Source organism: Solanum dulcamara, chromosome 2, assembly GCF_947179165.1.
Source record: "Solanum dulcamara chromosome 2, daSolDulc1.2, whole genome shotgun sequence".
Classification (NCBI taxonomy): Eukaryota; Viridiplantae; Streptophyta; class Magnoliopsida; order Solanales; family Solanaceae; genus Solanum; species Solanum dulcamara.
The window spans coordinates 10,774,561-10,796,645 of NC_077238.1; the positions used below are offsets into that span (position 1 = coordinate 10,774,561).

At 33.2% G+C, this 22,085-nt stretch overlaps 1 protein-coding gene and 1 long non-coding RNA gene across 2 annotated transcripts; both read left to right on the forward strand.

The window, feature by feature from the left end:
• The first annotated feature begins 1,155 nt into the window (after positions 1 to 1,155).
• On the forward strand, positions 1,156 to 4,094 carry LOC129880306 (protein NRT1/ PTR FAMILY 1.2-like). Its single transcript, XM_055954280.1, has 4 exons — positions 1,156 to 1,335; positions 1,427 to 1,644; positions 2,404 to 2,960; positions 3,136 to 4,094. The coding sequence occupies exons 1-4, from the start codon at positions 1,263 to 1,265 to the stop codon at positions 4,031 to 4,033; spliced, it is 1,746 nt and encodes a 581-aa protein (XP_055810255.1). The 5' UTR covers positions 1,156 to 1,262; the 3' UTR covers positions 4,034 to 4,094.
• A 2,828-nt stretch (positions 4,095 to 6,922) lies between these two features.
• Positions 6,923 to 8,487, forward strand: LOC129875315 (uncharacterized). The gene is made up of 2 exons (XR_008763139.1): positions 6,923 to 7,085; positions 8,236 to 8,487. It is a non-coding gene; the product is annotated as an uncharacterized LOC129875315 (long non-coding RNA).
• The last annotated feature ends 13,598 nt before the right edge of the window (positions 8,488 to 22,085 follow it).

Below are 22,085 nucleotides of genomic sequence, written 5' to 3' on the forward strand. Positions count from 1 at the left end.
ATGCAATCTATCGTGTCTACATCTACGACGGAAGCAGAATATGTTGCAGCTACACAAGCTAGCAAAGAGGCAATATGGATGCAGATGTTACTGGAGGAGCTCGGGCACAAACAAGAGAAGGTTGCTCTGTTTTGTGACAGTCAGAGCGCTTTGCATCTTGCAATGAATCCGGCATTTCATTCAAGGACAAAGCACATACGAGTTCAATATCACTTTGTTCGTGAGAAGGTGGAAGAAGACAATGTGGATATTCAAAAAATTCACACTAATGACAACCTAGCAGATATGTTTACGAAGGCGATCAAGAGTAACAAGTTCATATGGTGTCGATCTTCCATTGGCCTAGCAGAAACGTAACATTATAACAGTTGGGTAGAAAGAATGGTGTGAAGACTTAATTGATTCTCAATTAAATCTTCAAGTGGGAGAATGCAAAAGTCAAAAAGGGCTGCCAGCAGCCTTAAAAGGCAAAGATTAGGCAGCAACCTTTTTTGACAAACTTGCTCATCACACGTTTTGAAAACGCGTATACGTGTTTTCTTTCTCCTATAAATAGAGGGTCTCTTGCCCTCATTTAAGATCATCCCAGAAAGAGAGAGTAAGAATACAAAAAGAGTTATACACCAAGATAAATATTTTAGTCTTGAGTGTCCTCTTTAGTAGTTGTTCCTTTTACAAGAGAGAAGTGTTAATTGTTGTTTCCTTCTTGTATTTGAGAGCAGTGTACTCCATATTTTAATAGTGAGATCCTTCTACCCCGTGGTTTTTCCTCTCTATCAGTTAGAGGGGTTTCCACGTAAAATTCTCGTGTCCAATTTATTTTCATATTTCTTGTCATATCAAACTTTAGTTGTGGTATTCCTCCCCCAAACATCTTCTTCATCATATTTCTCCATTTTAATTTTCTTTTCTGCCACACCCAGACTCGCATCCACACATTTATCTTCTCCTTCGTATTCCTTCGTTTTCATGGTCATATTCACATTTTTTAATCTTATTTTTTCACCATAACATGTTTAACATTAAAAAATTAAAAATATTTAGATTTAAATTTTTCTTTACTTTGACGCAAGCTCAAAATCTGACAAAAATAATTTAAAGGTGGGCGAGTAGCATGGGCCTTTCATTTTATGAATAAGATAAAATAAGTATTTTGGAAGCATCAACTTTAATGTTTCTACTCTTTGCTCTCTCTCTCTATTGGTTATATATTAAAGCAAAGAACAAACTGAGGAAGGAAAAAAAACAGAGTAGTTGTGAAAATGGAGAGAAAAAGAGAAGTGGTTGAAGAGAAATCAAGAAAGGGTGGTCTTATAACCATGCCTTTCATAATTGGTACTCTAATAGTACCATTTTTTTTTTTTGCTTTTTTTTTTTCGTTACATAGTTTTAAGTACTAATTATGTCAATTAATTTTTTTTTTCAGTGAATGAATCATTTGAAAGGGTAGCAAGTTATGGTTTACAATTTAACATGATAATCTATTTGATGACATATTATGGCATGAGTGCTGCTACTGGTACTAGCATTCTTGGACTATGGGGTGCACTTTCAAATGGGTTGGCAATTGTTGGGGCAATTGTTGCTGATTCTTACTGGGGTCGGTATAGGGTTGTTGCCTCTGGATCCATCTCCACTTTTATTGTGAGTTGTGACAATTTCAACAACATGCATTTTATTTTGAAACACTAATTGGTCAATTTCGTGTGTTTTACTTAAGTTAGAGATGTTGGATGATCACTGCAAATGTTTCTTTTTTTAATTCTTTTTTATGTAATAGCGTTGTTTGGGCGGGCCAAATTGTGCTCACCTTGACTACTCCACAGGGTTACCTGCAACCTTTCTCACCAAGACTAAGGTTGAGGGAAGAAATCACCTCATGCTTCTTTTTTTTTTTTGGTTTGTGCTAGGATTTATACCTTGGTGGCTTGGTTTCCATAATTTAGCTGCAAATTCTCCACTGCTGTTCTCTAATGGATTTTACCCACTGTAGTGTCAGGATAAATGAAGAGCTGATAACGTTACAGAGTGTCAGAATGATGAAACATATGAGATAGTACAAGTTGTTGAGTTAAATAATGAACAACAACTTAACAAGATATAATGACAATAAATTAATAATAAGGAGAAAAAGCATTTTACTTCCAATATTAGCAGGGAAGTTATGCTTGTGTAGCACTTAACAAGGAGCACTCTCATGATTTGTGTCTCTAAAACACAAGTGATGAAGTTTATTGTTAGGACCAAAAAGATATGGTATTCAAGATAATGTAATTTGTTTCTAAGTTCACCTCTAGTGCATTGTATCCTTGGGCTTTCTCTCATAAATTCAATTATTTTGGGGCTTGACTGATAAATAGCATATCTTTGGTCCCTTCTCGAATTAACATTCTTCTTCGACAGGGAATGATTATTCTTTGGCTGACAGCTATGATTCCACAACTCAAGTCTTTACCCTGCTCTCAGTTCCAACATGTTTGTAGTGGAGCAACACTAGTCCAACTTGCTGTTCTATTTTTATCTTTTGTGTTTATGTCCATTGGAGCTGGTTTTGTTAGACCTTGTTCTATAATATTTGGTGCAGATCAATTGGAAAATAAAGAGAACCCCAGGAACCAGAGGCTTATTGAAAGCTATTTCAATTGGTACTATGCTAGCACAGGGATTTCAACTATTCTTGCAGTTACCATTATGGTTTATATTCAAGATCGTTATGGTTGGAAAATTGGCTTTGGTGTCCCGCTTATCCTCATGTTTTTGTCTGTCTCAATGTTCCTTATCGGTTCTCCTCTTTATATCAAAGTGAAAGCAAAAGATACAGAAAACGTGGCCATAGGATTGCTTCAAGCAGTTGTAGCAGCTTTTAGGAAAAGAAATACCAATCTTCCATTGATTGATTGTGATGACTACTATCGTTGGCCACTTGAATCAGAGGCCTCGACACCATCAAAGGACTTCAGGTCAGTGCCTCCGTCTTTTCACTAGTGACATTAATGAGATGCACTTTGTCTGAAACAATCAAATATAAGTTGAAGATTTTATGATATGGTAATCACAGAACTTTTCTCCTTTTTTTTTTTACAGTGCTATATGATATTGCAGTTCATTGTAACAATATTTTATTGTACTTTATAGTTGTTTAAATAGAGCTTGCATGATTCAAGATCGTCAAAGGGAATTGAATCCTGATGGATCAGCTTCAAATCCATGGAGTCTCTGTAGTTTAGAACACGTTGAATCACTGAAGGCTCTTCTTAGAGTACTTCCTATGTGGTCCACTGGTTTTATAATCTTTGTGGACATGAATGTATTCGCATTTTCCTTACTTCAAACAAAGACCATGGATAGACATATCTTCGCTCATGTTGAAATACCAGCAGCATCATTCAGTGTGTTCATGATTCTTTCTTTAGCAGTGTGGATTGCTTTCTATGACCGTGTTTTGGTCCCTTTTCTATCAAAATATAGTGGAAAGCCAAGAGGGTTGAGTCCTATCACCCGAATGGGGATTGGCTTAATAGCCTCCCTTATGTCTATGTTATTGTCAGCAATAACAGAAAGCATAAGACGACAAAGGGCAATAGAGGAAGGGCATGAGGACGACCCAAGTGCTTTAGTGAACATGTCTGCTCTGTGGTTCGTGCCACAGTATGCACTACTCGGAGTGGCTGAGGCTTCCCATGCAGTTGGACAGATTGAGTTCTTGTACGCTTTATTACCCAAGAGCATGTCCAGCATAGCGTCAGCTATGTACACTGTCGGGACTGCTGTGTCTAATTTGATTGGAAGTATTCTGGTGAGTGGTGTGGATTGGCTTTCATCAACCGGAGGTAGAACGAGCTGGCTTTCGAGCAACATTAATAAGGGTCACATTGATTACTATCTCTGGTTGCTTACTTTTTTGAGTTTGCTCAACTTCTTCGTTTTTCTGTTGGTCTGCCGGTTGTACGAATCTGGCAATGATGAAAGCAGTAGGTCATCTCATGCGGTCGATGAGAAAGAATGTGATTATATGCTTTTATCTGAATCTTGATGTACTGTATTAATGTTGAATCATGCAACACCAATAAAGTGTTTTTATGTGTTTACCTCTACATATATTTTTTGAAGTATCTTGTGACCTTCCAATAGACAAAAATGTGAACATGTGTTTTGGATAACACGTTTTGTTTTGTCAAATGGAGGCTTAAGAAAATGTTATTAGTGTTTTGGGCTTTTCTTTATTTATATTTCCTTATTAAGTTGTGTTTAGAATTAATTAAAGGCTCGTTTGGGTATTAAAATTGTGAAACTTGAAAAAAGTAGAGTTAAAAGATTGGCTATGAATACAAATTGAACCTGTTTTTAAATGATTTGAAGTGAAATAAACTTTATGGAGTAATGTTGAACATTTGCTTTAGAAGTGAAAGCAACCTGGGTTTTTTTTTTTTGTTGCTTATTTTTAGGTTTAGAAGTTAATTAGTAGTTTTATTATAAACTAGTGAATAGATTCACGGTTCGCGCTATTATTAAAATGTTATTAAGTCCGGAAGGGGAGCCTTGGAGTAACTGGTAAAGTTGCTGCCATGTGACCAGGAGGTCACGGGTTCAAGTCTTGGAAACAGCCTCTGGCAGAAATGCAAGGCAAGGCTGCGTACAATAGACCCTTGTGGTCGGGCCCTTCCCCAGACCCTGCGCATAGCGGGAGCTTAAGTGCACCGGGCTACCCTTTCATAAATTTAAATAGAAAAAGAAATTTATTAAAAAAAATAAAATTGACTCATGTTCTCTTCATAAATATATAATTTTAAAGTAATCAAATATTTTTAACAATTTTTTGAGACTTCTAATTATAAATATACTATAAAAAAAACTACATAAAAAGTAAAGTATACTTTTTATACTTAATTTGCGCGGTTATAATAGATGGTAATATTATAAGAAGTAAAGATGTACAATTGATTTCTTAAGGGAAAATGTTTGGCTGGTAGTTAGTGCCCTTCCAACAAAGTTATAAATTACTATTTTGAACCAGATGAAATTATAAACTTTTTAAATCAAAAATTCATATAAAATACAAAATAAAGAGAAGTCATAGAAAAAACATACAAGAAAATAAATAATGCAACATAATTCTTACAATCTTAATTATAAGAAAATAAAAGGAAAAAAGTATGAATTGATCAAGGTACAATTTTTCAAGCTCTTATCAACATTCACTCCCACAAGTCGACTACCATTTAATAATCTTCATCGTATTCTTCAAGTGAACTAAAGCATGAACATAATAAGCACCAGAAACATAACTTAAAAGGCTAATGTGATCATATCTACTAAATCTTACAATATCTCCTTTTATAGGACTATAATATGAAATACCAAATAATCTCATCATGCATATGACTATTAATTATTTTAGGAGTTATGATAACAAAATTGTGTGAGTAATAAAAATAAAGACCATTAAATTTTACATTAAAGAATGTGAATCATGGTTAATTGACATATTCATTATTCTACAACAAAAAAAATAAAGACGTAGGAGAAATTGTCAAAAAAATAAGAAAATAAATAAATAAAAATCTTAGCCAAAGATTATAATCAAGATGAGAAACTCAAGAAACAGACACTATTGTATAGATTTTAATATTATTTAAGACTTGTAGAAGGATTTGTAATTAAAAATTTATTCAAAAAATTATATTTTAAGATATTTTGAAGGAAGTAAATGGCAAAAAAAAGAGAAAAAAGATAATTAAACAAAATTAGAAGTTAATATTTTGAACCTTAAGAAATTATAAACATGCGAAAATATAAAATTCATCTAAAATACAGTATAAAACAAATCATAGATAGAACATATGAAAAGATAAAGCAACATCATCTTATGACCTTAATCATTACAACAACAACAATAACAACCTAGTGTAATCCCACAACGTAGGGTCTAAAGAGGGTAAATTGTACACAGACCTTACTCCTATCAAGGTAGGATTACTGTTTCCGGGAGACCCTCGGCTCAATAAAGCATAAAGAGACATTAGATAAGGCTAAGAAGTGAAGAAATAGAAAAAACAATACAAAATCTTTCAATTTTTATCGACATTCACTTCTACACATCGTCCACCATTCAATAGCCTTCATCTTATTTTCTGAGTCAAACTAATACACGAATATAATTATAAGCACCGAAAACATAATAACTTAAAGGGATAATATGATCATTTCTATAAAATCTTACAATGTCTTTACTTATAGGAATACATTATAGAATACTAAATAATGTCATGAATATGACAATTAATTATCACTGTGTAATATCCCCTAAAAACGTTGTATACGATGTTTCAATTTTTGCCTAAACATGATACAGCTTCTGTATTTTGGTCATAACTTTTCATAGAAATATCCAAATTGAGTGATTCAAATTTCTGAGTAACCACAAGATCATTACCTACAACGTTTATGAAGACCATATTTTAAGATTCGGAGGTTAAGTAGGTCAAACAAATTAATCTTTGTAAGGTAGGATGCTGTTACGGAAATGAGTGTTTATAGAAGAAAAATCATATCTCACTGTAGGTTTATCCAAATTGGTTGATTCTTGAACGATATGAAACTAGACTTCCATATCTACAATTCTTATGAAGACACTAAATCCTAATAAGGAATTTATCTTATTCAAACGCAGCTCCCAAAAAGAGTATTATGTCAAAGATAACTCATTTCACCTACCATAGAAAGATCTAGATACATTTGACATCACTCATGACATAAATTGTCCTCCATTTAACATCATCCATGACATCAATATATTCCACTAAATTTTTAGATTTTTATTTATAATTATTTTATTTATTGTTAGGTCATCTTTCCCACCTATAAATACCCACCTTATTTCCTCATTTTATTCATCAAGCTTTCTCAAGCAAATCTTCTCTCTATACACATTCTCAAATATAGTTTTAGTTCTTAGTAGTGAAGAAATACTATTCCGGTGATTCATATATTCCGGGTAGTACACAAAACATTCCGGCAAGGAGAGAAGCTAGGACTCAAGAGTGTTCATTAAGTCTTCCGGTACCAACTAAAGCTTTGGTTTCCAGGTATGTAAGGTTTTCAATGAGAGTATTCCTTCCACTCTCATGTCTAAATTATTTTGATTATATGATAAATTATGTTTATTTCTTTAAGCTTTACTCTAAGTTATGTTGGTGTTTATCCATGAGTTCTTCCATCCATATAGTCCAAAAACTCTTTCAATTAAGTCTCTTGATTTCAAGTAATATTTTCTTATAGTAATTCTTATTTTTTACTTAATAGTATGAATTATGGTTAAATTAAAGATTATTGATCTATTTTGATGCAACATAATTTCATATATATGAATTGATAGTTTGCAAGTAATTCCTCTATTTATCTATTTAAAGGTTCTTGAAATTCATGGTGGGTTGTTTAAAGCATGATTTTTAATTAATGAATTTTAAAGTATTTATGTATATTTATTTACATACATATTTGCAAGTTGAAGTGATTTGATCCCACCTAGTTTTACTATGTTTTTAATAAAGTTTGACTTGAAAGCTTTGACTCCAAATAAATGTTTATGAAAACAATATCTATGATAAAAAAGGGAGTCTTATGAAATGAAAGAATGATGAAATGATATGAATGATGGATTCTTTATGCAATAAGGACAATTCTTGCATATTTGAATTATCAAATGTTTTAATGAGCTATTCTACCGAATATGATGTTTGAATTCTCAAGTTATATGCTATGAATATTTTGAAGTATTAAACTATTCCGTGGGATTGACTTAGCACCGAATGAAGCATTGAGGTGGGATTCGGTAAGGGAATCCTAGTAGCAACCCCTTGTCTCATTAACTATGTGCCAACATAGGAGCCCTTGTAGGCTTAGGCTAATGGATCCATAAATAGCCCTTAAAGTTAAAGTTAAAGAAATGAATGAAGTTGACGGAGTTCTACCTGGCAAGTAGTCTCCCCGGCCAACGTAGGGGGTTATGTTGGATTCCATGTAATAGCTCGCATGGTCTTAAATGTCGGTTATGGTTAGCTTCCCACAAAATGAATGTTTTAAAGGATATCCATATGATTTATTATGCATGTATTACATTATGTTCCATATTACATAAATGTTATAATATTTTCTCAATGTTCATGCATCCTGACATACTTAGTACATTCAAAGTACTAACGCATACTCTTTTGCCTACATGATATCACCATGTAGGGATCGGTGCTCCTCCTCGTTCTCCTCCACGTGGCTAGTTGATATTCCATTGAAGACTACTTTTGGTGAGTTCCCATGTTCCGGGAACAATACTCCTTTGTCTTTCTAGCTTATGATATGTTAAGATATTTTATTATGACATTTCTTCTATTATGATTGAGGGTGAGCTAGGAACTTGTCTTAGCCCCATTAAATCTAATAGTTAGAGGTATTGTTGGACATATGTAAGTTGAAGATTTATTATTATTATGATTTCCGCTTGTCTATTTATCATCATTACCTATGAAAGGCTAAAAGAATGCTAAGAGGCTTGTTTGAGGTACTTTCGGGTTCCTCATTCGCCATGTCACGTCTAGGCCCTAGGCTTGGTTCGTGACAAACTGACACGAGTAAGAAAAAATTCTGTGAAAAACAAGATCACCTTCCAGCGAAAGATTTTCTGTGTTCAATCAATCTACTTTAAAAATTATGGTAATAATAAACAATTGCGGGAGTAATGAAAATAAAGACCATTAAATTTTATATTAAAGAAATGACATTTTAATTTCTTAACATTGCATATTTAAATGATTAAAAAGTTGTATTTCTTGATAGGTGTCACATTACTTTTTCTACTCAACTTTATTATTATCCTAGCTTTATTATTATACATAAATTTACACAAGTTCTTTGGTCTTTATTGTTGTTTATAATTCATAAATGATACATTAATTATGTAATAATAATATTATTGTACTCGTAAGTAACGCTATTCATAAAAAAAGAAGAAGTTGTCTTACTTAAGTCCTCTCGTCTTCTACCAATTAGAGATTTTACATAAATATTTTCACCTTGTTCCCTCTTTTTTAATTGTTGTTCATAAACAATACATTAGTTATGCAAATAATGGAGTAACAATTATAGCTAATGAACTCATAAGTAAGCGTTATACATATTTAAAACTTTTGGTTTTACACAACTCTTTTCATCTTCTATTTTAATGCAACTATTGTTAAAAAATAACAATTGTTATGGTAATAAATTAATACTTACATTAGAAACTTTTGAGATCTTTAAAATATCGTAAATCAAAAATGAAAATTAAAATAAAATAGGTACCATGTAACCTTATGGTCTACTTTTTTGTCTCTCTAATGAATTTTTAATATTTCTACGAAGTGTGATATTTAAATAGCTTCTTAAATAAAAATAATACGGACAATTAAAATTAAAAGTACTACAATGAGATCATAGAATTCAAATTCTTTTTTTCATTTGGTCCTTAAATAGTGTTGGGAGCACAATTTTAAAACTCAGAATTAATTTATCAAATCTCAGTGCATGCAACTTCAGATTTGTGCTATGCACTAAACTAAGAAGCTATTAGAGAATGAGAAGAAGCTTTGAGAAGATATTTTGGAATGAATTGATCTGATTTATTCAATTAAGGTGTGTCCTATTTATACATCAATTCACAACTCTAACTAACTGAATAACAAGAAGTGACAGTTGAAATACCAACTAGATTAGTTAAATTAGTGCTAACTAATCAACACAACTAACTAACAATATCAACCAACTAATCTAACATGTGCTTTCTAACTGTTCTAACAATATTCTATCTAACATTTCAATACTCCACCTCAAGCTGGAGGGCCGAGAATGTTAAACACTCTTAGCTTGCCAAGTAAGTGTAGATGTTGAATGCTAGAATTCCCTTGGTCACCAAATCAGCTTGTTGCTCCTTTGTATTGACATAGACAGTCTTGACAGTCCCTTCCTTGATTTTGTTTCGAACAAAATGATAATTAATTTCAATATGCTTGGTTCTCTCATGAAAAATGGGGTTCTCAGCAATTTGGATTGCAAACTTGCTATCATCGTAGACAGTAATTAGTGTGTCAATGGGCACATTCAACTCCTGAAATAACCCCTTCTACCAAGTTAGTTCTACCACAACTGCTGCAAGGCTTCTATACTCTACTTCTGCAGAGCTTCGAGATACAGTTTGTTGCTTCTTGGACTTCTAAGAAATGAGAGAATCCTCAAACTTGACAGCAAAACCAGTAACTGATCTCCTAGTGTTTGGGCAAGCAACCCAATCAGAGTTGTTATGCCCTATTTTTAACCGAGGTTAGATAAAGCACAACATATATACTCTAAAAGAATTAATTATTATATAGAGTCGCCACCTATTTTCTTAAGAAAAATAAGGAAAACCTATTTGATGCAATACCTGTATGACTCACGTTTCAATCTACGAAAAACCAGTTTAGATTCTAGGTAAGGGTTTACATTATTCCAAAGGGAAGGTGTTAGGCATCCTTCGAAATCCACAAAATGTGGTATCCGGCTAAACTTAATTTATCAAAAAAGGAGGAGATAAAATTATTATTTGCAAGTATAACACACATATATATAAAGAAATATGTACTAAAATTGTATAAGAATATATGTATGAAAGAGTATGTACTAAGTAAATAATGTATATTATCGTCAACTATATGTATGAAATTATGAGAAAGACGATATAAATGTATATAAAAAAAGGGTAGTTTTTTATGCAATATTAAAATAATTGCCCTTTATTAATATGGAAAAAAAAACTCTTTTACCATAAAAAAAAATTGTAATGTGTGAAAAGAAAAATATTTCTTTTATAGAAGAAATAAAGTATTCTCAAATAACATTTTTAACTTACAATATCAATGAGAGGATAACTTACGAAAAATATTTTAAAGAAAAAAGATTATTTACTATTGTCTAAAAATGGGATATTAACTGATTAAATAGCTAAATCAATTAGATTTCTTTATGTAAGTACTTACGACCTAAGTTTTCCCTAACATCAGTAATATACATTAATAAATTAAAAATATATTTGAACTTTATTAAATTCGAATAGCTTCCTCGGGAAGCAACTCTGGGCTGGATAACTGAAAAGACACTTAGTAGAAGTATTAGTAAGGTATAAAAAAAATAAAAAATAAATAAAAAATAATAATAATAAAAAAAATAAAATAATAATAACTAAAATAAAATCCATCTTATAAACATGGAAGGCCTCAAAAATCGATGGAGAGATTTTTTCATTGGCCAATTTCAACTTATAATATATAATATATAATGTAAACTTAAATTAAAATATCCGTCTTTTAAAATGGAGAGCCTCAAAAATCAACGGAGAGATTTTTTCACTGACCAATTTTAATTTTTAGTATCTATTCAATGTCAATTAAAGATAATAATAAATGGCAAACTTTATCTAAACGTAGGACAAAAATAACACACTAAAATTGTAGCATGAAAAATATAAAACTAAAATAAAAATAAAAGAAGATAATATTCCAAAATAATGACAGCATCAATCCCAACATTAAAATATTAACCATAAATAAATGGTTAACTTAATAAAGAAACAACAATCAAAAAATGAAATAAATATATTGAACAAATGAACAAAAAGACCAAAATAACAGCAAAACAAACAATATAATATACTCCCTATCACGTTCATGAATGGAACAAGAATCACTGAATAAGGTCATCAAAATCAACAATAAAGTAAGATAAAGTAGATATAAAAATGAGACAAAAACAATAAACTAAGGTTACGATAAAGTAGTTAAAAAATAGAGAAAAAGTAGTAACTAAACAAAGCAGCAAACAATGATATGAAAATATGATAGAAAAAATACCAAATATGGTATTGCTTTGATAGCATCACCGGAGGGATCTAGTTGTTTGTCGGAGTTTCTGGTGCATCGTGATTTTTCGTTCATCGAAGCTTCGAGCTCACTGGTTCGTTGTGGTTTTGATTTTGGAGTTCTGTGGATAGATCTGATGATTACTTGGTTGGGTTTTGGAGGAGCGAGCTTGAGCTCGCTGTGATGATGTCAGTTCATGCGTGAGGGAGGTATTTTGGGTGGAGATCTAGTGGTTTGGATAAATGAAAGGGGTTTTGGAGGTGGAGATAGCCTAAAGCAAAATAAAAAAAATGAGGAAGATGAGGCAGTAAGACTTAGGGGTGGTGGAATAGAGAAAAAAAGCTTAGGTTTAAATATTATATCTGTTATGAATATACTACCTTAACAATTAATTAGACGGAGAGAGTAAGGAAAATAAAACAGAAGAGAGTGATTGCAGTATGTAATTTTGTTTTTCGTCGGATGAATATTTTGTGCCAAATTGATGGCATTTTATAGCCATAAAAGAGGAAGAAAACCAAGTGGGTTAGTTGCCCACTTTGAGTGGGCCCCACTAATATAGAATATTATGTTAAGTGGACATTCCACTTTCATAATACTCCTCCTTGGATGTCCACGTGTAAAAAAAAAACTTTACAAAACATAATATACATATTTATCATGAATATCCATAAAGCTTGTGTCTACATATCTGGTAATACGCCTTGATTGCTGCCTCATTAAAAACCTTACCAGGAAAACCCAGTGGGACAAAACCTTGGTTAAGGGAAAAAGAGTGCAGCGCGTATTTTACTCCCCCTGATGAAAACTTCATTTGATATTTTGGAGACGGCGCATTCCAACCTTATGCCTTAGCTTCTCAAAAGTTGATGTTGGTAATGCCTTTGTGAATAAATCTGCAAGATTATCACTTGAACGAACTTGTTGTACATCAATTTCACCGTTCTTCTGAAGATCATGTGTGAAGAATAATTTTGGTGAAATGTGTTTCGTTCTATCTCCTTTTATGAAGCCACCTTTCAATTGAGCTATACACGCGGCATTGTTTTCGAATATAATTGTGGGTACTTTAATATTATTTTCCAGACCACATCTTTCTTTGATGAACTGTATCATCGATCTCAACCACACACATTTTCTACTTGCTTCATGAATTGCTATTATTTCAGCATGATTTGAAGAAGTAGCAACAATGGACTGTTTTGTAGATCGCCATGATATAGCAGTCCCTCCGTATGTAAACAAATAACCTGTCTGAGATCGAGCTTTATGTGGGTCTGATAAATAACCTGCATCTGCATAACCAATAAGGTCTACGCAACCTTTGTTAGTATAAAACAAACCCATATCAATAGTACCTTTCAGGTATCGCAAAATATGTTTGATACCGTTCTAATGCCTTCGCGTTGGGGATGAACTATACCTTTCTAGCAAATTAACACAAACTGTTACATCAGGCCTAGTTGCGTTAGCAAGATACATAAGTGCACCAATAGCACTGAGATATGGTACTTCAGGACCAAGAATTTCTTCATCCTCTCTTGGAGGTCGAAATTGATCTTTTTCCACTTCAAGTGATCGAACAACCATTGGAGTACTTAATGGATGTGTTTTGTCCATGTAAAATCTTTTTAAGATTTTCTCAGTGTAGGCAGATTGATGGATAAAAACTCCGTCTGTTAAATGTTCAATTTGCAGACCTAGACAAAGTTTTGTCTTTCCAAGGTCTTTCATTTCAAATTCTTTCTTTAGATATTCAATTGCCTTTTGGACCTCTTCAGGGGTTCCAATGAGATTTATGTCATCAACATAAACGACGAGTATAACAAACTCTGATTTCATTTTCTTAATAAAAACACATGGTCAAATGACATCATTTATATAGCCTTCATTTATCAAGTACTCACTGAGGCGATTATACCAAATACGCCCTGATTGTTTTAAATCATATAATGATCTTTGCAGTTTTATTGAGTACATTTCCCGAGACTTTTTACATGCTTCAGGCAATTTTAATCCATCTGGAATTTTCATGTAAATTTCATTATCAAGTGAACCATAAGGGTAAGCTGTAACTACATCCATTAGATGTATTTCAAGATTTTTATGTACAGCTAAACTGATGAGATATCGAAAAGTTATTCCATCCATAACTGGTGAATATGTTTCTTCATAGTTGGCTCTGAGTCTTTGAGAGAATCCTTGTGCAACAAGGCGTGCCTTATATCTTATAATTTCATTTCTCTCATTTCGTTTTCTAACAAAACCCATTTATAGCCAACTGGTTTTACACCTTCAGGGGTTTGGACTACAGGTCCAAAAACCTCACGTTTAGCAAGTGAGTCTAATTCTGATTGAATTGCCTTTTGCCATTCTGGCCAATCACATCTACGTCGACATTCTTCGATGGATTTAGGCTCAAGACTTTCACTATCTTGCATGAGGTTAAGTGCAACATTATATGCAAAAACATTATCAAGCGTGATTGTAGATCGATCTAATTTTATCTCATCACCGAAAGAACTTATTGAAAGTTCTTCATTCACTTGAGTCTTGGGTTCACTGATTTCTTCAGGAATATCAGGATTACTCAAATCTTGACCTTCTTCAGGAGGTTCTATTGTAGTATCATCTTTATTATTTCTCACGCTTCTCTTTCTAGGATTTTTATCCTTTGAACCCAACGGTCTACCACGCTTCTGGCGTGTTTGGGATTCAGAAGCTATGATACTTGTAGATGGTCCTTTTGGGACATCAATCCGGATAGGTACATTCACTGCAGGGATATGTGACTTAGTTATCCGTTTTAAATCAGTAAATGCATCTGGCATTTGATTTGCTATTTTCTGCAAGTGGATGATCTTCTGGACCTCTTGTTCACATGTGCGGGTACGTGGATCAAAATGTGATAGTGATGAAACTTTCCACGCAATTTCTTTTTCTTTTTCGGGTTTCTTTTTCTCTCCCCCTAATGGCGGGAAAATTGTTTCATCAAACCGACAATCTGCAAATCGAGCAGTGAATAAATCTCCAGTCAACGGTTCAAGGTATCAAATTATGGAGGGTGAGTCAAACCCAACATATATGCCCAACCTTCGTTGAGGGCCCATTTTTGTACGTTGTGGTGGTGCTACAGGCACGTATACCGCACAACCAAAAATTCTTAAATAGGCTATATTTGGTTCATGACCAAATACTAATTGCGACGGAGAGTATTTATTATAATGTGTCGGTCTGAGACGTACAAGTGCTGCTGCATGTAAGATAGCGTGACCCCAAACAGTAATTGGCAATTTTGTTTTCATTAGTAAAGGTCTTGCTATTAATTGTAGGCGCTTAATAAATGACTCTGCAAAGCCATTTTGAGTATGAACATGAGCAACATGATGTTCAATTTTTATCCCAATTGATAAGCAATAATCATTAAATGCTTGGGATGTAAATTCTCCAGCATTATCAAGGCGAATGACCTTAATTGGATAATCTGGGAATTGCGCTCTCAATCTTATTATTTGTGCTAACAACTTCGCAAACGCCAGGTTGCGAGATGATAATAGGCACACATGAGACCATCTAGATGATGCATCTATTAGGACCATAAAATATCTAAACAATCCACTAGGTGGATGAATAGGTCCACATATATCTCCATGTATACGCTCTAAAAAGCCAGGAGATTCGATGCCAACCTTCAGGGTCGATGGTCTGGCAATTAATTTGCCTTGATAACAAGCAACACATGAAAATTCATCATTTGTAAGAATCTTCTGATTCTTTAACGGATGTCCAGTTGAATTTTCAAGAATTCGTCTCATCATTATTGATCCAGGATGACCTATTCGATCATGCCATAGCACAAATATATTTGGATCAGTAAACTTCTGGTTTACAATCATATGTGCTTCAATTACACTAAATTTTGCATAATATAGGCAGATGACAAAGTTGGTAATTTTTCCAAAATATATTTTTGGCCCGAGACACTCTTGGTTATACCAAGATATTCAGTATTTATTTCAGTTAGTGTCTCAACATGATATCCATTTTTGCGGATATCTTTAAAACTTAACAAGTTTCTTGGGGATTTAGAAGAGAATAGGGCATCTTCTATAACAATTTTTGTCCCCTTAGACAGAATTATAGTAGCTCTTCCGGAGCCTTCAATCATTTTGGAATTGCCAGATATCGTAGTAACATTAGCTTTTCTTCTAAGCAAGTTGGAAAAATATTTCTCGTCTTTAAAAATAGCATGAGTTGTTCCACTATCAATTAAACAAATATCTTCTTGATTGATCATTGATCCAAATAAAATTTGAGGCATTTCCATATTTTCTTTAAAAGGAAAAAAAAGTAAATATTATAATTAATAAATAATTTATTATGCAAAATTTTATTTTATTATATGGATCTAGAAAAATACAAACATAATATTTAATACATACAACAACAAAGAGAATTATTTAAATATTATCGGGCTTATCAACATTCATGTTTACTTCTAGAAAATTAAAGAAATCAGCTACATCCAGATGCATGGGCTCAATATTGTCCTCAGAGATAAAATTTGTCTCTGAATTATTTTTTGCCCTTTTTAACGATGTCTGATATAGCTGAACCAAACATTTTGACGATCGGCAAATTCGCGAACAGTGCCCCACACCTCCACATCTATGACATATTGTTTCTGAATTATTCTTCGGTAAAGCTTCTGGCTTTTTACCCTGTCTTTTATATTGCTGGTTATTTCTCGGTGCCAGCCGAGCATCATGATTAAAATTTCTTCTTTGACTACGACCACGACCACGACCACGACTGGGGCCATGACCTCTTTCTCGTTAGTTAGAATTTGCCTGATTCACTTCAGGGAGTGACAAAGAACCAACGGGCTGACTATCATGATTTTTTATTAATAATTCATTATAGCGTTCAGCAATAAGTAGGTGAGATAATAATTTAGAATATTTTGTAAAGCCTTTTTCGCGATATTGCTGCTGCCGGAGCATATTCGCGGGTCGAAATGTGGAGTATGTTTTTTTAAGTTTATCTTGTTCCGTGATTTCATCTCCGCATAAAGTTAACTGAGCTATAATTCTAAATAAAGCAGAATTATATTCAGTTATATTTTTAAAGTCCATCAGTCTCAGATTTAACCAGTCATAACGTGCTTGTGGAAGCATGACCAACTTCAGGTGGTCATATATTTCTTTTAAATTTTTCAACAATTTCAAGGGATCTTTTAATGTAAGATATTGTAATTTAAGACCCTCGACAAGATGGTGGCGGAGGAAAATCATAGCTTTTGCACGGTCTTGACTAGATGCCGTGTTATCATCTTTGATGGTGTCTGCTAGACCCATCGATTCAAGATGAATTTCGGCATTTAGTGCCCATGAGGAGTAATCTTTTCCAGAGATATCCAAAGCAACAAATTCAATTTTTAAAATATTTGCCATTTTATGAAAATAAATTTAAATAAAATTCTTACCACTTTTTGTTACCTTGAAAAATTAGCCGGAGCCTCGTGCTGATAACGTGTTATGAATATACTACCTTAACAATTAATTAGAAGGAGAGAGTAAGGAAAATAAAACAGAAGAGAGTGATTGCAGTATGTAATTTTGTTTTTCGTCGGATGAATATTTTGTGCCAAATTGATGGCATTTTATAGCCATAAAAGAGGAAGAATACCAAGTGGGTTAGTTGCCCACTTTGAGTGGGCCCCACTAATATAGAATATTATGTTAAGTGGACAATCCACTTTCATAATAATATCATATTACTAGTGGTGTGTGGGGGAATAATAAAGTTGGGGAATTTTTGGGTATAGATTGTAATGTTGGGTATGTGTATGTAGTAATTTAGTTTTGGGTTGAAATGGGTTTTGATATATTGTAATGGGGTTGGGACAATATAAAAGGAAAATGGGGGAAATGTACTCAATTGGCTATAATTGTAATTTAAGAAATGGCCACATGATTTCAATTATGAACAAAATAAATTAAGAAATTAACCGAATTTGAAATTAATTAGTAAATTCAATAATTTTTTTTAAAATAAGATGAAATAACACTAATTAATTAACGAGATTCTTAATTCTAATAAAGTAAAATAATTAATTTAATTATAAACTAATTAATTTAAAAATATAGACTACTAATTTATGAAATAATTGATTAAAACTTTTGATATTATTTTCAAATAATGATAAAAAATAATAATTATATAGAACTATATAAATCATTCAAAAATTATAAGACGATAGAATTACTTTTAAAATAACTTGCAATTTTTTTTTGTATTTTTAGAATTAATTATTTTAAATTATTTAAAATTGGCTCGATGATTAATTTGCGTTGCGGAGGTGAAAATTGGGTATCAACATGGATAAGAATCTTATTATTTACGAAACTAAAAAATGTTTATCCATAAATTATATTTAAAAAATGAAAAAATAAATTCATGAAAATCCTAAAATAAGGATAATTATTAAAAGAAAAATTTTAAAACTAAAAAAATGTGTAAAAGATTATTATTTGTGTTCTTTAACGATTAAGACGTTAATTTTGAGAACAAAGAGCCAAAATTGGGTGTCAACAAGAGTCACACCAACAAGTAAGACTGTAAGAAGACACCTTGTCCTGGTGAATTTTTTAGGTACCTGACAATTCTTAATGCAACCTCCCAATGAGATCTTTTTGGCATCTGTATAAATTGACTTAAGGTCTACACTGAGAAGCTAATATCAGGTCTTGTTATGGTCACATAGAGTAGCTTCCCAATTAAATTTTGATATGCATGGACATCACTCAACAATTCATCTCATGTGGTTTTGGTGACTTTATCATACTCTAGTGTTGTGAGCTTTTGATTAAATTCTAAAGGAGTGATAGTTGGTTTGGAACCACTTAGTCCCATTTAAGAGATAAGTTCCAACACATACTTCCTTTGATTCAATAGCACACGCTTTGCAGATCTCATAATTTCAATTCCAAGAAAGTACTTCAGTTCCCCCAGGTCTTTCATCGTGAATTTATGATTTAGGACATGCTTAGCTTTCTCAACTAAGGCAATGCTATTTTCAGTAATCAGCAAATCATCAACATACACTAACACAATCACAATGTCCTCCTGTTCCTTTATTGTGAATAGTGAGTAGTCATGATTGTTTTGTGAAAAACCTGCATCCACTAAGGCATCTGTTAACTTGATATTTCACTATCTTGACGCTTGCTTTAATCCATACAATGACTTTAATAGCATACATACTTTTGTCTCCCCTTGACTTCTAAAACCTTCTGGCATTTCTATGTATACCTCTTCCTCAAGATCAACTTGAAGGAAGGCATTATATACATTCATTTGAAATAAGTTTCACCCTCTAGAAGTATCCAGAGCTATGACAGATCTCACTGTGACCATTTTCTCTATAGGGGAAAAAGTATCATGGTAGTCTAGGCCTTCTTTCTAGCTATAGCCCTTGGTTACAAGCCTTGCCTTAAACCTTTCAACCTCACCACTAGAGTTGTACTTGATTTTGTAGACCCATTTGGACCTCACAGTATTCTTTCTTGTTGGCAATGGACTTCCCAAGTATTGTTTTCCTCCAGGGCTTATACTTCCTGTTTCATAGCTTCTATCTACCTTGGATCCTTGGTAGCCTCATTAAATCTCTGTGGCTCCACCAGTTTTGAGAATTTAGTTAAATTACATTGATACTTAGGAGATGTCCTATCATTTGAAACATATTGTGCAATAGGATAGAGACTAGTGCTCTCTTTCCTCTAGACAACATAATCCTTCATCCATATAGGTTCTTTCACCTATCTATGAGACTTCCTAATACATGGTACTGATGGTGTAACCTCCTCATCTGGTTGTGCCTTGAAGAACTAATTAGCTCTGCATGCTCAGTATCATGTGTATTATCAGCCACAAAATCTTGAGGAGCTGTATTGGCAACATCTTGTGTATTATTAGCCACAAGATCTTTGGAAGATACATCATTTTGATCAGCATTCTGACATATTGGAAGAGACAAAGCATGATAGTTCCTTGGTTAACCTTGAAACTGACAGTAGATTGAATCTAAAGTTAGGCACAAATAGCACATTCTTCAAAATAGACTCATCAAACACATAAGCATCTCCTATGTGTGTGATATCTGCCTTATATCCTGTGGGAAGTTGTATTTTATCATTCGTAGAACTTTCTACTTTCTCAGATCTTAGCAGATTTTCTAGGCTAGCTGCGATGTGGTGAGTGGCACCAGAATCCACTATCCATTCACTATGGGAAATATGTGAATGAAAGCATGTAATGGTACCTGATGGATTCACAGCTTGTTGTCCTTCTGTAGCATCTTTGCTCAACATATTTAGGATCTGTTGGTATTGAGTCTTAGTGAAGTATTAGCCCTTTGCTTCTGTCATATGCTTTGCTCCAGTGGTGTAATTCTCATAAGTGCTTTCTCTAGTAGGAGTACCAATTCCACACACATTGCTTACATTTGTAAATTGTTGACCACCATACTTTCCATTGGCAAAAAATTGAGGTTGAGGTGATTGATTGTAGTGTCCTCTAGTGTTGTTATTTCTATTGAACCTTCCTTTAGCTTTATAATCCTCAAGATAACCAACTATCTTACAACATTGCTCCTTGGAATGTCCTCTCACATGGCAGTGTTCACACCTTAGAAAATGTTTCTTTCCTCTATATCCTTGATCCTTACCAACTTGTAGAATGGTAGGATCATTAAACCTATCCTGACCAATAGCTACCTGAGAACAACTAATAATTGCTCTCTCACTTTCATCCTCAAATATCATAGCATAATCTTGGCTCACACTCGGAGCTACTAATTTCATAAGGATGTGCCTTCTAATTTGATCATATGAATCATTCAAGCCATTCAGAAATTGCAGCAACCTTTAGTCTTGCACATGATCTTCATATTCTTTCAATTTAGGGCAATCGCACTTAGGATTTGAAATTATAGTATTATACTCATCCTATAGTTCCTTGAGCTTTAAGTAGTAGACAGATACATAGGTCGTACCTTGTGTGTGATTGGTGATTTTCTGATGCAGCTAGAAAACTCTCACTCGATTGATCTTATTGAAACGCTCCTCTAGGTCCTCCCGGATTGCATTGGCACTAGATCCATACACAATGCCATTCAACAAGTGCTTTGAGACTGAATTCATAATCCATGAATGTACTATCGCATCACACTTCTCCCATGTATCGGACAGATTCTCCTTGAATTTTTCTTTCCTACAGGTTCCATTGATGAAGTCTAAATTTCCTTTTCCAAAAAGAGCAATCCTCATCGATCAGCTCCAAAGGCTATAGTTCTCAGTTCCTATCAGCTGAATAGGAATTAACATGGATCTAAGAGTATCCGGTGGCTGTAGAAACAACGGGTGTTTGTGATCGATTTCAACTTCTTCCATTTCATCTTCAAGTCTTAACAGATTTAGGATCGAACAACTTTGCATAAGCGATTTGAACAATCAGCTCAGTTTTGGATCATGAGCTCTGATACCATATCAAATTTTAGTGCATGCAACTTTAGATTTGTGCTATGCACTAAACTAAGAAGCCATTAGAGAATGAGAAGAAGCTTTGAGAAAATATTTTGGAATGAATTGTTTTGATTCATTCAATTGAGGTGTGTCCTATTTATACATCAATTCACAACTCTAACTAACTGAATAACAAGAAGTGACAACTGGAATGCCATCTGGATCAGTTAAATTAGTGCTAACTAATCAACACAACTAACTAACAATATCAACCAAATGATCTAACACGTGCTTTCTAACTATTCTAACAATATTCTAACTAACATTTCAATATAATTGTACATTCGTACGTAGGCATTTTTAATATGAGATAGTTGCTACCTCAAATTTAGATGAGACATTTAAAGAGGTTTCATTTAACTTCAAGATACAATTCATTTCATACCAAAGGAAGTTGGGAAATGAGGTGATGACAAAACATATAATTTATAGCTATTGTATTACATAGAACAGAAAACACTATCTTTCTAAATTAAAATCAAAAGAAATAAACAATATGAATCTAACTTCTACCTTTAGTTGCAACATTTCTTAAACCAATCAATTTACTTAGAGGAACATCGTGTGTGTTGTGACATAC